Source organism: Rhinopithecus bieti, unplaced genomic scaffold (genome assembly GCF_001698545.2).
Source record: "Rhinopithecus bieti isolate Rb0 unplaced genomic scaffold, ASM169854v2 scaffold_35595, whole genome shotgun sequence".
Lineage (NCBI taxonomy): Eukaryota > Metazoa > Chordata > Mammalia > Primates > Cercopithecidae > Rhinopithecus > Rhinopithecus bieti.
In genome coordinates, this window is record NW_016815333.1 from 1067474 (window position 1) to 1088126 (window position 20653).

The 20653-nt window shown below is 35.6% G+C and overlaps 1 protein-coding gene across 10 annotated transcripts in view; it reads right to left on the reverse strand.

Moving 5' to 3' along the window:
* ZEB1 (zinc finger E-box binding homeobox 1) overlaps nt 1-20653 on the reverse strand; it is a 217508-nt gene that overhangs the window by 15881 nt on the left and 180974 nt on the right. For all 10 annotated transcript variants that reach the window (XM_017853101.1, XM_017853097.1, XM_017853099.1 and 7 more), the window contains 3 exons: nt 16937-17098; nt 8133-8335; nt 4300-4405 (listed from right to left, as the gene is read on the reverse strand). In XM_017853101.1, coding sequence (XP_017708590.1) covers nt 4300-4405; nt 8133-8162 — 136 coding nt within the window. In that variant the 5' untranslated portion in view covers nt 8163-8335; nt 16937-17098. The remainder of the gene's footprint in view (nt 1-4299; nt 4406-8132; nt 8336-16936; nt 17099-20653) is intronic.

Sequence of the window (20653 nt, forward strand, 5' to 3'; positions counted from 1 at the left end):
AAAAAAAAAAAAAAAAAAAAGAAAATGAAAGCAGTGAGGAAGTCAACTTAAGCCCTACTAACAATAGCTTCAATAGTAACTTCAATGTTAAAATGTGTTTAAAATGTGAGTTATATTTTCTAATAAATATGATTATTTGAAGAATCAAAAATAAGAATTTGAAGAGATTTAAGAAGCCCTGTAGTACAGCCTCCTTTTTAATGAACAGTTCATTTCATATCGTTCTTGATACTAGCTCATCTCTGCTTGAGCTTCTTTAATAAAAGGGGAGTTAGGACCTACTGGACAGCCCTGCACAAGAGGGTCCTGTCTGGTTCTGCTGAGGTCCATGGATTTGGGTTCCAATCCTGGCTCTATCACATACTATTTTCTTAAGCTTTCCAAGCCTTAGTTTTTCAATGTGCAAATGCAGATACATTGTCATTAGACTGTCATAGGGGTCATGAGAGATTATATAGCAAAACTCTTAGTATGCTCTCAACAAATGCTAGTCACTTTTTAAAAAGGCAATTCTACTAAGAGACAGGCTGAGTTTCAGCCAAAGTCGGCTTGCTATGATGCCTAGTTCCCTATCCTAGTTTGTCCTTCTGATGCCACACAGAACAAGTGTAACTTTTCTTCTCAAGTCAAACCTTCAAATGGATCAAGAGCTGCTTTATGTATTCTTAAACTTCTCTTATGTAGGTTAAATATAGCTAGGTCCTTCAAACATTCTGCACAGGATGTGGTTTTTAGAACCCTTACCTGCTTGTTAACCCACCTCTGGAGATTCTCCAATTTATCAATATTTTTTCCAATGCGATGCCTGGAATAGGATTCAATTCTCAAAATACATCAGAGAAAAGTTTCCAGTGGGGGTAAAACAAGGAATATACTCTAGTACATCTCTATTTTAACAATTTTAATCACTTGATAACATTTTTACATGAACTACATGCTTATTTTCCTTCTAGAGACACAGACTTCTAGATAAGACAGACTATTTCATTTTTTAAAACAGGGAGACAGAGAAGAATGGTAGGTAAGGGAATGACTATGGGTCAGGATGACTACATCACAGCCCTAGTTTTGCCATGTACTACCTGAGTGACCCTGGACAAGTTAATTAAGTCCTCTGAGCCTCAATTTTCTCATCAGTAAAAAGAAGAAAATAATAAAATCTACTGCATAGGGTTATCCTGTGGACTATATGAATGAATGCATACAAATAACTAACATGTGGCTGTACATAGCTAAGGGTCCAATAAGTGCTAGTTATCATTATTATTGTTAAAAATTATCTTGATATTTTATCATTGCCAGAAAGGAAGTTTATACAACAATTATTCTAAAGCCAAAGTCACTATATTTGTTATAAAACTCCTTGTTTCTAGCTTCATAGCTTTATAGTTTATAGCTTAGGCATATCACCTAATTTATCTATTGAGGTTAGGGTTTACAAGTAGTTTAGCCTGAAGGTTACATCAGGAAGTTTTACTACTCAACGTTCGGTATGTATAACGACTTTTTTTTTTTTTTTTTTTTTTTTAAATGGCTGAGGTGGGTGTTTGGCTGCATCTGATATAAAATTTTCTAGGCAAAATTACTAAGACCATGGAAAATTATATTTGGGGGTGGATCACAGCCATGTGCAGGTGTTCTTTTGTCTCTAATCTGAGTGGAGGTCTGGTGGCCTTTTCCTCATGAGAGCTCAATTCCTACATGAAGAATCAACTAATTATTAACACACATGGTTCGGCATAGGGTCATGATCAAAATTTTCTGGGTACCAGTATTTAGCAACAATATAGGAAATTTTAGAGGGTATAATTTTGGATCCTGATTCTCAACATCTTTTCAAAGTCATGTGAAAAGAAAGTTATGGAGGTTTCCTAAAGGATATTCAGCTCATCCATTATTAGATACTCCAAGCAGAACTTTCAAACTAATTGTGGTGAACGACCGATTGGTTTTGTTTGGTTCTTTTTTAAGTTTCCAATCTACTGTGGACCAATATTTTATAAAATATAGTAAAATGTCTCAAAGTCTTGGTATAATAAATGCTAAATGCTTACTCTCATTTTCTGTACTTATCTCTTCAAGAATGAGTAACACATGGTTTGCAGACTGGTACCAATCCTGAGCTGACACTTTGGGTAGCCTTTGCTTGAAAATCTTCTCTTGGAATAAACCAGACCATCAGAGAGCTGTGTACTTGAACTGTATCTACGTGGCCACCCTGGAGCAATGCTTTTCCTAAATCGCACTTCGGCGAACTATGACTGGCTTCTATTGAATAATCTGATTTAAAAAAGAAACCCTATCAAATTCTCTGCTGTGTTATTTTAAGAATATTTCTGAGGATTACATAACTTCTGTTTTGTTCTTTTCTCTTTATGTTGTTCCAAGGAATAATATTTTCTATGGACTTGGTATCAGGAAGGAATAGTCCTTTTTCTAGCAACTGATTTTTTTTTTTTTTACTTACAGACACCCTGGGTCTTGGTTACTGATTGTCGTTTTCTTACTTCCTAAACCTTAGAGCTTAATTTGTGGTCTACTTCCAGCATACGTATGGCATTTCTCAGCATTCATTTTTTCCCCCACAATTTACTTCATGTTAACCTTTCTTAATTTTCTTACATATTTTAAATTAAAATTACTTGCTATGTTAAAGGTATACAAGCTTCACATTCAATGTTTTAAAAACAAGACAGAAATAAGTACATAATGAGTGGACAGTGCAGAGTACAGTGGGAGCTACAGTGGGAGCTTTGTGTTCCATGATCTGGCCTAAATTTGCATTAGCTTTTGAGCAGTAGCAGCATACATTCAGCTCATATTAAGCTCTGGGCCATTCAAATTTACTACTTGATTGAGACTGATTTTTAAATACCAATGTTTAACTTTCAACTTCTTATTTCTAGACCAGTATTTCAATCCTTGTTCTGATTTATACTTCCCAACTTTGTATTATTTATAGATCTGATAAATTTTCCTCTATGACTGCACTATGACAAAATGAATATGACTCATTATATACATGAATCTTACTGTTAGCTTTATTTTCCTTCCTCTGCCCTGATTTCAACATTTAAAATCCCTCTTGAAATTAGCTATATCTCTATTAACAACTTTAAATCATCTCTGGTAAGAAGGTAGGTTGTTAAAATATATTATTATTGATAAAAACTGTTCAATAGCATAGGAGCTAAGAAATAGGATATTGTGGTGGGCTGCAAAAGACAACCTCTACTTTTTAGAAACATCAATCAATGTGTGAAAATAAATGTTTTGGTAAGGATCTTGGTTTCAGCATTTTCAAGTGGTAACTTCAGCACATTTAACACTGAGGGTTAGCTTTAATGAGCAATACAGTAAAACTTTTAGAAATGCAGTTCCAAAATAAAACATAAATATCACCAACTACACTTCACAAAGCTATCCAACTATACTTTTTTCGTAAGAAGATGTTTGTAAAATGTAAATGTCAATACATAATTTTCACAAAATAAGCAATGTGTGAGCACCCATAATTTCCCATTCATGGTTAATAATTTTTGCATTAAAATTATTTAAATCTAAAATAACATATCAAAATTTATTAGGAGATGAATAGATTTCATAGGGAATCGTGGGATGCTAGAAAGTTTTCCTTTTATGCTTTTGTTTAAGTAGAGTCTCCAAAGACATGTAAATATAGCTCTCTGTTTACTCTGAGTTCCTAAAATAGACACAATACTTTCATCACATAATAGTATTAACCTTGTAAGTAATATAGAGAATGACATGGAATAGACAGGTGAAGATGGTGGGTGAGCACATTTTTCTTTTAGATTCTCATTAATGCTGTAATCCTTTCACCCCCTCTCATTGCCTCCATATCATCTCTCCAATATTTTCTAATCTTGAGTTCCATTTCTACTTCTCTCAAATAAAGGACATCCTTCACTTCCCTATTTTATTGTGCAAATCGTATCTCTATACTCTTTTCCATTCCCCTGTTAATTGTGCAAAGGAGGCAATGACATTTACATTCATCAGAAAGTTAATGTGTTTTCAGGTTGTACTTACTAAAACATGCTATATTATCTTCTCATTAGGAAATGTGGAGTATGTCATACTATATTAATTTGATATACTTTAGTCAAAGGTTAAGACTCTAATAAAACATAAAATAAACATACAATTTCTCCCTATTAGTGTATGCCAAAAGAAATGCAAGGAGTTTCTGATCATGTACGTAGATCACGTTACGATATTTATTTATTACCACATATGCTGATATTCAGGGTGTAGAAAGAAAAAAAAAATATTTACCACTGTGAATTCTTAAGTGCTCTTTTAGGTGGTGTTTGTATTTGAAAGCTTTTCCACACTCAGTGCACTTGAATTTACGATTACACCCAGACTGCGTCACATGTCTCTGTAAGAAAAGAATTGGTATTTTATTTGTAAAGCAAAAGATCTTTAGACTAAAGAACATCCAATCTGCTAAGAGTAACATTTTTGTGAGCCTGATGGTTGTTTTGTTCCTTAAAGACCTCAAATTGCAGCAGTCACAAAAATCTACCTCTTGAAATTACTAGCAGTTGTAGCAGTCACAAAATGTAACTCTTGAAATTATTACCAAAAGGGTAGTAACAGTGGGGACAGAATTTGATACAGAAAAATATCCACTTTCTAAAGTATCAGAGTTCATCCTTTATTAAGCAATATTCAAAATTAGCAAAAATAAAGTAATATATACTTTGCTAGGAACTAGAGGTTAATTTGTTTGCATTCTAATTTATAGATATAGAAATCGCATCCACAAATACTGAATAACCTGTTTAAAACTTACTCAATAGAACAAGGTCCTGAAGAGAAGACAGGCTTTTCCCTGTACTTTATCCTGTCTCTTCCATTTGATATTTCCAAAACGTACTTTGATGATTAAAAAGATACTTCCAGTTTTTTCAGCCAAATGGGGATTATTATAATAGCTTTCTGTCTGGTTTATCAAATTCCCATTTGCACATATTTCAAATGTATTCTTCATACTTAGGTTAATCTTACAAAAGCACTGCTTGAGTTGAATTCTATCAACTCCTGCTCATAAACCTCTGAAGGATCCCCATTAACCCCTCAATAAAGATTCCGAGTCTATAGATTTCAAGATTTTAGTCCCTGAGTTTCCAAGATGATTCTTCACCAGTTTTTTATGACAAGTCCATGTCTCAGTCATTTGCGAGCCATGGTTTCCTGCACACATATTGCTCCTCTTTATCTTTTGGCTTTGGTTTACATAATTCCTTACTCCTTCACTGTGTTTTCTCATAATTTTGACTACTAAGATTCTACCCATCCTTTAACGGCTTAACTCAACTACTGCTTCATGCTCTCCCAACTGGAATCTTCCTTCCTTTGCCTTTTATACAGGAAGGAAAGAGAATTAGTACTTACTTTGAATCAGGTCCCACTTCATTAAAACCCATGACTTAAAATACCAAATATATGGTGACAACTCCCAAATTTGTATCTCTAAACCTCTCCCCTTAACTCCAGACTTTTACAACCTACTGCTTCTTTGATATTGCCAGTTGGAAGGTGATAGAGATATGAAACTTTACATGATTAACACCAAACTCTTAATTTCCCTCCCGCAAGCCAGCGCCTTCTCTAGTATTTCCCATCTCTGTGCATAGCACTCTTATTTGTTTGGTTATAGCTTAGGCCTTAAACTTTGGAGTTATTCTTGATTACCCTCTTACTCATGTACCCTCACCCAATCCATCAGCAAGCATATGAACATATTCTGAAGCTAACAATCTTATTTATCCGTCTGCCACCAAAATCTCTGGCCTAGATTACAGCAAAAGCCTCTAAATGTTCTCCCTGCTTCCGTTCTTGTCTCTCTTATCTATCATCCAACAGTCAGTGTTCCCCTAAAAATAAAAATTAACAATTCCAGGATCCTTGACAGGCTTCCCCACTGCACTTGAGAATACAATCCAAAGTCTTTATCTTGGCCTACAAAAGGGCCTATAATATGTAGCCCCCAGCACCTCTCTGGCCTTACCTTTCTCCCTTTCACACTGGCCTCTGCTGTTCTCAGGGTGTGCCCGGCAGGTTCTGGCCTCAAGGCTTTCTTACGTTTCACTGTTTCCTCTGACTGCAATGCCCTTCTCCAATATTCCATGACTGGCTCCTTCACTGTATTCAGATGTCCCATTCTCAGAAAAGTCTCCCTTCTCTGTGAAACCTAGCAGCTTTCATCATTTTCTATCCTCTTATCCTGCTGTATTTTTCTTCATAATACATATTATTTTATTTCTGTTTTATATAATCTACTAATGTATGGTCCCTACTATCAGGGACTTTCTTTTTCACTACTGTGCCTTTAACACCCAGAAGAGGGCCTCACATATAAAAGAAATGCAAATGTTTGTTGAATAAATAAGTTAGTAAGACTTGAAAATGCTTGTTAGTCACAGTATGATTCTCAAGCGCCAGCAAAATACACATTCTACCTTTTAGTTTGCTACCTTGTAGACTAAATTGTTTCCAAGACCTGTTATATTTCCTCACATTACTGGTCCCCATATTTATCACAGCTCCTTCCTGACCTTAGTCTGACCCACAGTTTATATGTAAATCCTACTACGTGTGCACCCACTGGAAAAATCATCATAGAATTGGTTTTCATGCTCATTAAATATTTTGGAGTTTGTTTTTATAATGGCATCTTTTGCTTTCACCACCAGTTCAATCTGTCCTCTCCTTTTACGATGGCCCTTGGAGTAGAGGGAATATGGTGGCAGCAGCTCAGGATGGGTCTGCTTCCTGAATGTCACGTGAGTAGGCTCTTTCCCAAGCCTTGTCTACACTGTGGCCACATCAGAGCACTAAGGTATAAAACATACTCTTCTGCTGGTCTGTGTCTGATAAGACTCATTAATAGGGGCACTTACAAGGAGATGGGTTTGCCTTCAGTCATCCCTTCTCTGTATTAATTTCATCCTTCTCTTGGAGCTTTTACCTGTTTCAAGTGCTCCTTCATGGGCTTATGGACCATTAACCTATAAAATCTTGGTTCTGTTCTCCCTGATTGCTGCCCTCTTCTTATTATCTTGTTATCATGAGTACTGTTGCCAAAGTACTAAGGAAATAGGTTGACTCTGCTCAGTCATTCTTTTTCTGTTACAATTTTTTGTTGTTGTTTGTTTGGCCTAGCCATCACCTTAGCAAATGGTCTAACTTGTTCTCTATGGGATATGTGACACATATTAGGTACATCCATAGGACAGAGTTCAGGTATGTAGATATACATCATTCTTTGATGTAAGAAACTGGAAATGTGCCCTAACCCCAACATATACCCTCACAAACCCTGTGTGGTTGAAAATTTATTTAATTTTTAAAGTTAGAATTAAGGCAATATTAATTTCATTGTTGATGGTTGATAGTTATGAGGACCTTGTAAAAGAAGAACAACTGATAAAAGCTTTCTTGACTTTAATCCTAAATATAGAACCAGCAATTTAAATGTAACTTATACTCTAAAACTTGGTTTATACTCTAAAACTGTGGCACAGTGACATAGAAGTAGAATAAACCATACAAAATTGAGTTTTCAGAATAAAAAAATCTAAACTTCAGATTTTTAGAGGAGGCAACTCCCTTTACTATGGCGGAAAAAAAAAAACCAAACAAACCCACAGTAGCTTATACTGAGAATAAATAGTAACTGGTTCAAAGAAAATTAAACTTTTAAATTTGACTTTCTTGTTAATTTGGTTAGTATAATGTGGTTTATATAGTCAGCATTTATTTTTCCTACACTGAACATTTTAATAGAATGCAATTTGAAATCTTCTAAACTTGAAGAATTATCTGTTATGGCATAAGCAAAATAATTAAGTCAAGATGGAAAGGGTCTTATCTGAAAAAAATACTGAGTCACCTCTAAAATAACGTTCATATGTGGTTTTTAATCTCAGGAATGACTGGATAACTCAAATAAATAATCATTTTCATTTTTATAAGGCTGCAGATATAGCACTGTTTAGTACATTCTTTTAACGTTTAAATATATTAAAATCCTTGCCTTCCATTGAGGGCTGAGTTGTCAAAATCTGGAAAGTTAGTGAACTCTCAGTCATTGCACTTACTTGATCTCTTCCTGATTTATGTGATGTCATGTGACGTTCAAGTTGGGTTCTGTATGCAAAGGTGTAACTGCACAGGGAGCAACTAAAGTTATCTTCGTTCTTTTCATGACGATATTTAATGTGTTCTTTCAGAGAGGTAAAGCGTTTATAGCCTCTATCACAATATGGACAGGTGAGTAACTGTGAAAATGCATCTGGTGTTCCTGTAAAAGAAAGATCATATATTTTAAACTTAAAACATTCAGAATATATTACCAAAGTTTCCACTGACTCCCTATGCTATGTTCCAGATACTGTGCTACCCATTTCATATTTGATCCTCAAAACAATACAATGATACTCATCTCTATTTTATAAGAGAGAGAACATTGGTGCCCAGGAAGACTCAATAACTTAAAAGAAAAGTCACAGAGCCAGAAAATGATGAAGTCAGGGTTCAAATACGGGCTATCTGACCTTTAAGTCCCATATTTTTCCCTAAACTATAATTCTTCCCTTTTGTCATGTGATTAGCCAGAAAAGAAAACAAAAGTAAAATTAAAATGTAGGTTGCCTTTGTAAGTGTATACAGATTAAAGGGGAATTGTGCTCTACAACAGGGTCTATTGGTAACAATGGTATGTATCATTATTTATTTAAGGTTTATTCCTCTGATTTTGAAAATGAAACTACCAAGTCATTATCATCAAAGAGGAAACAGTACACAGACTGTTTCCAAGGGCCCCTTGCAGGTAGGTGTGGCCACAGGACTGAGTTCAGACCAAAAAGGAAGTGTGTAAGGTAAGGAAGGAAAGACTGATGGGGGCCAGATCTAGGCCTGCTACATAAACACATCCCATGCATGACCCTGCTTATAATTTCCCCTATTGAAATACACTGGCAAATCTGCTATATAACTGTGTATGTATGAATATATATAGCTTTTAGAAAACAAAGGCATTCTGAATAGAGTTTACTGAATGAACTTTATTTTTACACTTGGAGCTGTCTAAGCCTGACAATCCTAAAATGTAGTGTTTTGCCAATTAATACTATGTAACTAAGAGTAGTTTTCCATAGTTGACATTTCTTCAATGAAATGTTACTAAGTGATATCTTTTTGTAAATATCATCTCTATTTTCATTTTGAATTCACTATAGAAAAACAAACCACCAAAGATAATTTCATAAAATCTCCAAGTGCTTTCTAAACATATACTACTTTATTTAAGTCCATATACATCAAATGTCTTGCTCAAGGACCAGCTTGCAAATAACAGACTGAGCACCTGAATGTTAAACAGTTGGTCAAACATGTTGGGAGAGGGGCTTCAAGATGGCTCAATAGAGGCATCTGGTACTCACCTTCTCTACAAGGAAAAACCAAAATAATGAGTTGGGCTCACAGTTCACATAGATCATCTAAGAGAGAACACTGGAATTCAACAGAAAAGTGACAGGAAACACCTCAAGTAAGGAAGAAGGAAGTGAAGCAACCTGCAAAGGCTCTCCAATGCAGGGAAAGAGTAAGTGAGAGACCCCCAGAGGTCCACATTCCCACCATGGACTCCTGCAGTCCTAGCCATGGGAGATCCCTTGACCATTGTGGGCTCTGAGACTAACACAGGGAGGTACCTGGAGACCACATGACAATGCTGCTCCAGAGAGGGAGCTTATGCTGAATCTGTACATCCCCTGAGTTCCAAGTAGCTACAGCACAGCACTATTTTGAGAGCCCAACTCCCAACAGACTACATCCTGTTCTGGGACCCAACAGCTCCTGCATCTTCACATGCCTGGAGCCCCTCTGACATACCTCCCTTCACAGCCACCACTGACACTGGTTGCGGCTGCTAGGGCTGAAGTGCAAACCATTGAAAGTGACCATATTTCCCCCGAGCAGAGGAACTGCAGACATTTTTACATGCCCCAAGGACAGACTTAGACTTCCCAACAGACTACTGCCACTGTGGGCTTCCACCGCTGGGGACAAAGTGCTAGCCACTAGCAGTGACCCCCAATTTCCTCAGCAGCTGAGCTGCCATGCATTTATAAGGGACCTGAGGACAGGCTACCTCATCCACAGCTGCTGTCTGGGGCTAAAGCGCACATTTCCCAGCTCCCTCCCTATGGCTGCTGCCACTGAGAGCAACCTTGCCCTCCCCAGTAGGAAGGCTACAGTGCAAACACTGATGTCCTTACTTGAGCACTCTGCTGGTGGCCTGGGATCATCCTGCCCCTGCCATGATAGCCAGTGCCTACACATACCACCAAGGGGCCTGAGGAGAGGTCTATCTGGCCCAGCTTACCTCCCCAGTTTCCGAGCATGCTATTCAGGGACCTGGGGGATCACCCAGCCCAGTCCAACACTGTTGTCACCTGAACACTCCTCCTGGAGGCCTGAGGTTGGGTCCACCCAACTTGCTACTATCACCACAGCTGGCATACTCCTGCATGCACCACCAGTAGGCTTGGGGACTGACTCACCCAGCCCATTGCAGTCACTGCCAACACTAGCGTGAATCACTAGGGAACCAGGGGGTTGTCCTGCCACTGCTACTGCCATTGACCAAGTGACATCCACTGCCCAGGAGTCTGAGAACCTGCCTACCTGCCCAGCTTAGCACTGCCACTAGCAGCACCCAAGCAAGCCACCTGGAGGTCCAAGGATCAGCCCACCTGGACCTGCTAACACAAGGTGTCAGTGTGCCACCCTGTGGTCTAAGGACAGGTACCACAGGCCCGTTACTACCATGACTAGGGCCCAAGGAATGTTCCACCTGGCATCCCTGTCTCAGCCAAACTTCACCTCAGCCTCCAGTAACAATTGCACCCTAAGCCAATGAGGAAATCACAGAGCCTGCTCACACTATTTATAATCAAATATATCACACAGAAATTACACTACCACATATACCCAGAATCAAAGCCAAAGTGCCCTACTCAACCAACGAAAGCAAATCCAAAAAACTAGAATAACTATTATACCAGATATGTANTAGCAGCACCCAAGCAAGCCACCTGGAGGTCCAAGGATCAGCCCACCTGGACCTGCTAACACAAGGTGTCAGTGTGCCACCCTGTGGTCTAAGGACAGGTACCACAGGCCCGTTACTACCATGACTAGGGCCCAAGGAATGTTCCACCTGGCATCCCTGTCTCAGCCAAACTTCACCTCAGCCTCCAGTAACAATTGCACCCTAAGCCAATGAGGAAATCACAGAGCCTGCTCACACTATTTATAATCAAATATATCACACAGAAATTACACTACCACATATACCCAGAATCAAAGCCAAAGTGCCCTACTCAACCAACGAAAGCAAATCCAAAAAACTAGAATAACTATTATACCAGATATGTAGATATCAAGGTAAGAACATAAGAAACATGAAAAAGGATGGAAAATGACAGCTCCAAAAATACAGTAATTATCCAGCAACAGATTCTAATCAAAATAAATTTATGAAATCCTGGGAAAAGATTCAAAATAATGATCTTATAAAAGCTAAGTGAGATACAAGAAAACACAGAAAAGCAACACAAAGTAACCAGAAAAACAAATCAGGATATGAATGAGAAATTAACCAAAGAGGTAAGTTTCATAAAAAAGAACTAAACAAATTCTGGAATAGAAGAATTCATTGAATGAAAGACAAAAGATATCTGAAAGCTTCAGCAATAGACTAGGTCAGGCAGAAGAAGAATTTTAGAACTTGAAGACAGGTCTTTTAAAATAACCTAGTAAGAGAAAAAAAGAACAAAAAAATGAACAAAGCCTGCATGACATGTAAGAAACTATAAAGCAACCAAATACTCCAATTTTTGATGTGTTATAAGGCAAAGAGGAAACAAAAGGGACAGAAAACCTATTTAATGAAATAATAGCCAAAACTTCCCAAGTCTAGCAAAGGATTTAGACATCCAGATACAGAAAGCTCAGTGAATCCCCAAACAGATACAATTCACAAAGATTTTCTCCATGGCACATAATATTCACTGTCAAAAGTAAAAGACAGAGATTCTAAAAACAACAAGAGAAAAGTGTCCAATCACTTGTAAGGGAACCTCCATATGACTAACAGCAGTTTAGCAGCAGAAACTTTATAGGCTAGGAGAGAAAGAAATGATATATTTATTCAAAGTATTGAAAGAAAAAAACCCTGCCAGCCAAGAATCTCATACCCAGAAAAATTATCTTTCATAAATGAAAGAGAAATAAAGTCTTTCCTAAACAAGTAAAAGCTGAGAGAATTCATTACCACTAGACTGGCCCTACAAGAAATGTTTAAGGGAGTCTTATCCCTGGAAGTGACAGGAAAATATCTACCATAATGAAAACACATGAAAACATAAACCCAGTGGTAGAGCAAGTACAAATAAGAAAGAAAGAACTCAAATGTTAACCACTACAGAAAACTACCAAACCACAATAATAATCAGTAAGAAAGGAACAAATGATATACAAAACAACCAGAAATAAAAATAAAATGACAGAAATAGGCTCTAACATATCAATAATAATAACCTAAATGGATTAAACTTTCCACTTAAAAGATACAGATTGGCTGAATGGATAAAAACTATAACCCAGCTTTGTGCTGCCTACAAGAAATTCATCTCTCCTGTAAAGATACATATAGATCGAAAGTAAAGGGACAGAAAAAGATGTCCATGCAAATGGAAACCATAGTGAGCAAGAGTAGCCATAATGAGATAAACTCCTAAATCTAGTACACAAAACAGTATAAGGGGACAAAGAAGGTCATTAAATAATGACAAAAGAATCAATTCAGTAAGAAGATATAACAATTATTAACATATATGCACCCAACACTGAAGCACCTGCTTATATAAAGAAAATATTATTAGATCTAAAGGGAGAGAGACTCTAATACAATAATAGTTAGGGACTTCAACACCCCTATCAGCATTAGACAGATCATGTAGAAAGACACTTAACAAAGAAACACTGAATTTAAACTGCATTTTATACCAAATGGACCTGAGACATTTACAGAACATTTCAACCAACTAAAGGATACATATTCTTCTCATCAACATACAGAACATACTCTAGACTGCATGTTGGGACACATGACAAGTCTCAAACAAATTTTTAAAAATCAAAATCATATCAAGTAGCTTTTAGACCACAAAGTAAAACAACTATAGATTTTAATAATAAGAGGAACTTTGGAAACTACACACACATGGAAATTAAACAACATGCTTCTGAATAACCACTGGGTCAAGGAAGAAATAAGGAGGAAATTTTAAAATTTCTTTAAATGAAATTAAAATTAAAATTTATTTAAATGAAAATGAAAATCAAAACAGAACATACCAAAACCTATGAAATACAGCAAAAGCACTACTAAGAGGAAGTATACAGCAATAAATACCTACATCAAAAAATAGAAACATTTCAAATAAATAATCTAACAATGTGCCTCAAGAACCTAGAAAAGCAAGAACAAAGCAAACCTTTAATTAGTAGAAGGAAAGAAATAATAACAATCAGAACAAAATCAATGAAATGGAAACTAAAAAACAACACAAAGAACAAAACAAAAAGTTGGTTTTTTGAAAAGGTAACAAAACTGATAAACCACTAGCTAGACTAAGAACAGAGAAGATGCAAATAAAAAATGAAAAAAAAGACTTACAAATGATACCACAGAAATACAAAAGAGACAATTATGAACAACTATACATGAAGGAACTGAAAAACCTAGAGGATATGGATATTCTGGACACAGCCTACCAAGATTAAATTAGAAAGAAACAGACCAATAAATAATGAGATTGAATCCATAATGACTATCTCCCAACAAAGTAAAGTCCAGGACTGGAGGGGTTCACTGCTGAATTCTACCAAACTATCAAAGAAGAACTAACACTAGTTTTCCTCAAACTATTCCAAAAAATTGAAGAGGAGGGAATTCCCCCTAATTCATTCTGTAAGTCCAGCACTATCTTGATACCAAAACCAGAGAAAGATGAAACAAAAAAGGAAAACTATCCAGGTTAATATCCCTGATGACAACAGACACAAAATCCTCAACAAAATATTCACAAACTAAATCTAACAGCACGTCAAAAAGATAATGCAATATGATCAAGTGGGATTTATCCCATGGATGCAAAGATGGTTCACCTCCATATGCTAAAGGCCATATATGACAGAACCACAGCTAACTTCATACTGCATGGAACAAGCTGACAGACTTCCCTCTAAGAAGTGTAATCAGAAAAGGATTTCCATTCCTTCACCACTCCTACTCAACACAGTATTGGAAGTCTTAGCCAGAGCAATTGGGCAAGAGAAAGAAATAAAAGGCATCCAATTTGGAAAAGAAGTCTAACATTCTCTCTTTGCAGACTATATGATCTAATATCTAGAAAAACCTAAAGACATGACCAAAAAACTCTGCAATCCGCTAAATAAGTGGCAAGTTGCAGGATACAAAAATCAACATAAAAAATCAGCAGTGTTTCCGTACACCAATAATGAACTAGACGAGAAATAAATCAAGAAGACCATCTCATTTATAGTAGCTACAAAAAAGTAAAATACTTAGGGACAAATTTACCCCAGGAGGTGAAAGACCTCTTCAAGGAAAACTACAAAATATTGATGAAAGAAACTGAAGAAGACACAAGTAAATGGAAAGACATCCCATGCTCATGGATCAGAAGAATTAATATCATTAAAATGATCATATTGCCCAGAGCAATCTACAGATTCAATCCAATCCCTATCAAAATATCTATGTCATTTTTCACAGAAGTAGAAAAAACAGATCTAAAATTTTTATGTAACCACAAAAGAACAATATAGCCAAAGCAATCCTGAGCAAAAAGAACAAAGCTGGAGACATTGCACTACCTGACTTCAAAATATAATACAAGGTACAGTAACCAAAACAGCATGGCATTAGTATAAAACAGATACACAGACCAGTGGAAGAGAATAGAGAACCCAGAATTAAATCCACATTATTAACAGCCATTTGATTTCGACAAAGGCACCAAAAACTTACACTGGGAAAAGGACATACTCTCCAATAAATGGTGCTGGGAAAACTGAATATTAACATGCGAAGAATGAAACTGGACTCCTATCTCTACCACATACAAAAATCAACTCAAGATTAATGAAAGACTTAAACACCACCATAAAACTACTAGAAGAAAACACACAGAAAACACTCAGGACATTGGGGTAGGCAAAGATTTTATTGCTAAGACCTCCGAAGCACAGGCAAAAAAACATTTGACAAATGGGACTATATTAAACTAAAAAGCTTTTGCACAGCAAAGGAAACAACAGAGTGAATATCTGCAAACTACTCATCTGACAAAGGGACTAATATGAAGAATATACAAACTACTCAACAGATTAAGAAAACCCAAATAATCCTATTGAAAAGCAGGCAAAGGACATGAATAAACATTTCTCAAAAGAAGACATACAAATGGCCACAGATATATGAAAAAATGCTCACCATCACTAATCATCAGAGAAATGCAAATCAAAACAATAATATATCATTTCATCCCATTTAGAATTGCTATTAAAGACAAAAACTAATGAATGCCGGTGAAGATGTGGAGAAAAGGGAACTCATATATTATTGGTGGGAATGAAAATTAGGACAGTCACTGTGAAAACAGTATGGAGATTTCACAAAAAAACTAAAAATAGAACTATTATATGATCCAGCAATTCCGCTACTGGGTATTTATCCAAGGGAAGTCAGTATATCAAAGAGATGCCTGGATCTCCATGCTTATTACAGTACTATTCACAACAGTAAAGATATGGAATCAACCTCAGTGTCCATCAATGGATGAAGAAAATGTGGCATATATGCACAATTGAATACTATTTGGTTATAAAAAGGAATAAATATGTAAACAAATGTCATGGATATGACAGAATACTTCAAAATGCTTTATTAGCATTTAATTAGATTACATTAAATATCTGAAAGTAATGAATAACAAAATCAACAACTTATTCTATAATTCAAACTGTTTACTAATTCAGAATAGTAGTTCCTCAATTTTTAGATTGTACTGTGTGGACTTGACAAACTTTAAAAGGTTTAACCTTTATTAGAACTACATAATGGATCATTTCTTTAGGTTTCATTGTTTCCTTTCAGTGAGGCTTTTTGAAAGCCTTTAGTCACATAAACATTTTACATAAATACATATATATTTTTAAATTTTGTATTTCCCTTTCATTTCTTTGATAACCTACTTTCTTCTGGTGAACAATAACATAGTCTTTTCCTCCAAAACTGTAACACAGCCTATTTCTTCTCAGGAGAGTCTGAACACATTTTTATTGCATTTTCCTCACTCTGTACACTGACTTTTCATATCAGAGTGGAATAAGGCAGATTCAGAAAAACCACTGTCTCCAAATTAGTATGTTCTTGTACAAAGCAGACAACCATATTTTTATTTGCTACGAGAAGAGTGGGAAAGAATCAAAGGGCAGTAAGGGTTTTTCTAGTTCTCGCTTCTACTGCCTACTGCCATGTAAGTAAATGGAATTTGATGTCCAGACACTGTTCTAAGCATTTCATATGCAGTGGCATTACTACCGCAATACATGAGCAGCTAATAATTTATTACTGTGTGGTCACCATAGTGTTCCATTAACGAAACAGACTGCTCTCTATAGGCACGTGTAATAAAGTCTGGTCCTCAAGAATGTTCCCAATAGTAGAGCAAGTTCCCATAGTAGAATGGTAGAAACAACAATCCTTTAAAGAGGCAAAGAAACACAGTTGTTAAGATCCATTTACCATTTTCATCATGACCACTGGCTTCTGGTGTACCCTGCCTCTGGTCCTCTTCAGGTGCCTCAGGAAAAATGACAGCAGTGTCTTGTTGTTGTAGAAACTCTTCAACATTAGGATCATGGTTTTGCTCATTTTCTGCATCTGACTCGCATTCATCATCTTTTACTAAAAAAAAAAAAAGCATACTTTTAAGAAAGCAATCTCACCACTAAGTTATTACAAAGGTTTTCTAAATAAGAAATTATTTATCTTGAGAGAACATGTGATTGTTCTTGAATCTGCAGAAAATATTTCTTGAATATTAAAAATGAATTCCACTCATTTTGTTGTAATCTACTAAGATATCTCTTTGCTTTATAAGTTTAAAGTGTTATAAATGTGTGAGATTCTCACAGTATCCCTTTTAAATGTTAAAGTCATACTTCTATTGCATTTTACTAATAAAACACAGAGAAGGCAATATAGTTGACTGAATTATTTCTCAATTAATGATAAAGCAAGAAAAAAACTAGTTCTCAAAGGTCACCTTCTTAGCAACCTATCATATCACAATATTTATTTAAAGTTGGACAATAGACAGCCCCTTATCTGTGGCTTCATTTTCCATGATTTCAGATACCTGTGATCAGCTGCAATCTGAAATCAGGTGAACACAGTACAAGAATAATAATCTGAGAGAGAGCGAGGGAGACCACATTCATATAACTTTTATTACAGCATATTGTTATAACCATATTTTATTATTAGTTTTTGTTGCAATCTCTGTATAAAATTTATAAATTAAACTTTATCATAGGTATGTATGTATAGGAAACAGTATAGTATATGTAAGTATTTATTTCAGACACTTGATGGGGGGTCTTGGAATTTATCCCCCATAGATAATGGTAGGGGGGGACTTGTACTTTAAATCTGAATCATTCTCATATAAACCATTCTGACATTCAGTTCAGTTATATGATTTCTTAGAACATAGTTTTTAATAATTATCTATAGTTAGAAGGATTTCTAATAAGCATCAAAGGGTATCAAATCTATGAAAACTGTTTCTTAGCTATACTAGTATTCATATTAAACAAGGCTATTCTTTCTCTATTTCTGCCTCAGTAAATGTTTAACTGTGGGATTAAGGCAGAGGCAACTTTTCTTGAATTAGAAAGGCTTATGCTTTGAGATGGTAGCCCAGAGTGCTGCCAAATTTCTAAAGCAGTATTGCTGTACTATGGTTTTCCTCCATTTCCTCCACTGGCTCCAGATGAGGGCCTCTACTCCATGCTGGTAACTGCAATGCCTTAGTATGGCTCCCAAATGTCGCAGGGATGACTTCTTTATAGACTCTGACTGAACTGTCGGGTCTAAATTTGTAAAACAGCACTTCCCAGCAGCTGACATTTGGCCAAATTACAATGGGGATGTATGGCATCTGTTTGTTTGATGGTTATTAAAACAATCTTGCTAAATCTCCTGCACCGTAGTGATAACTGAACTCATCAGGGTGACTGTTGTTTAAAACCTGAGAACCAATGACAGTAACAAATGGTGACTGTAATTTTTTCCCTATTTCTCAATAGCTATCAATTATTTAACATTTGCTACATACCAAGAACTGCATTATTTAGTTAATGTCAGTAGTTACCAAACTGGGATTACTGGATCCAGAGGTAAGTGAAGACTTTTAAAAGGTAAGCTGGACTGTTGGTTTTAAAGGAATCAACTCCCAGATCCTCAACTTCCATGCAAACTCTTTTCTAGCATCCTTGAAAGTTCTTCTCCCTGCTCTCCCTTTTTCACAGTATCCCTTGTTCTTTCTTAAAAGAAAAAAAGAGAAAAGGCATATTCCTCTATCCATCCATGACATGATTATGGTACACTGCTTGGAGTGTAAAGTCCTCCTGGGTGTCAAAGGAGTAAAGTTCAAAATACTGATTAGGGAAAGCCTTCTTTACTGACAAATAAAGGCAACATAGAATCACTATAGGTTTTCTGGTCTTCCCTGTTAACATGAATTTCTATTAGGCATAAAGCACAACTGAAATGGGGGTATGCTGGTCCTGGTTGGGACGCTGAAATTAACTATATAATATGGCCAGAGGGAGTGAGGGTAATTTTCCCTTAATGACCCCCTAACTATTATTTAAAAATTCATTGCTCTTCAGGAGACTGATAAGAGCAAAGCAAATAATATTCTCAAACATCATTCCTAGGATTTGTCATTAGGTAGAACAATAAGCAGTTCTGAAGAGCTAAAAGCAGAACAAATCAGTGGCATTCTTTGCAAAGCAACTTCAATTTTTAAAATTTAAACTAGATAAAAGTCATAAATGAAATTAATATATTATGTGATTTCTTACAGATTTCATGTTGAGTTTCTAAGAATTAAAATTATTTTTATCAAATTATATAAAATATTTATTTCAATTAAGCAATCTCCATCTTATATTTTCTAAATCCTAATAAAAATTGTAAGTGTGCTAGCTGTTGGAATGAGTTTTTAAATAGTATACACTTTTCAGAACTGCATGATCTGTATTTTATATATGAATTTTGCTGCTTCAATAAATTCTAGCTTTCCTATACATTGATTAGGTCTAAAGGTACACAGTTGGAGATGAAGATTTTTTTAACATACATATTAGATGAGATCTATATAATCTTAATCTTGACTTTACTACTTAGTATTAGTATAAGATGTATTTACTTATACTTTATGTTTTCTTCATTACTGATAATTTCTTTTTTTTTCTTGAGACTGAGTTTCGCTCTTGTTGCCCAGGCTGGAGTGCAATGGCATGATCTTGGCTCACTGCAACCTCCACCTCCTGGGTCCAAGCGATTCTCCTGCCTCAGCCTCCCAAGTAGCTGGGATTACAAGCGTGTACCACCACATCTGGCTAATTTTATATTTTAAATATATCCTTCATACACTTCCTTATTGATGAGATTTTGTAAAATTCCTCAAAATATGTATTGTCACACTGAGTTCAAAAAATGAAAAAATGCTTTTTTTCCTGACTGAAAGTAAGTCTGACTTGTCTGGCTGGTTTGATGTTGATAACTGGCTTTGCTGGGTAGATTATTGGAAATTTTCCAGAAATTGCATGAACTAATAAGGTATTGCTCAAAATACAGTTCATATAATAAAAGTGTTTTCATGAAAATATACTGGTAAAAGATACTTAAATTAACCATATTTCAGTTTCCTCAATCATTTCTGAATACATTAAACAAAGTGACTGTGAGAAAAAAATTTTTTAAAGCCCAAAACAGATATCATTAGTCCTTTGATAAATAACTATTGGTAAAGTCTTTCTGGTATATGTCCCAGAAAATGAGGGAATAGATGATTGTAATCACTGGGAAACAAATCTTTTTGCAAATTAGATGGCTTTAAATTTTGGTTTTCAACAAAATTGAAGAAATAGTTAATCAAAGTATAAGCTGACAGGACATTAAAATATTTTCATTGACAAATAACTTTTGACATTATGTCTGAAGATGTATAAAAACTGAGCAACTCAGTTATAACATAAAATTTTATTTCATCTTTTAATTTGAGAATAAAGGTACCTGAATGCTAAAAAAAAAAGAAACCAAATGATGAACACTTTTCCTTCTAGAAATAATATTAAGCTATTATAATTAATTACTATTTATGAAGTAATTTTAAAAATTAGCTCCTTTAATCTCATTTCTAATAATGTTTTTCTTTAATAATTAAAA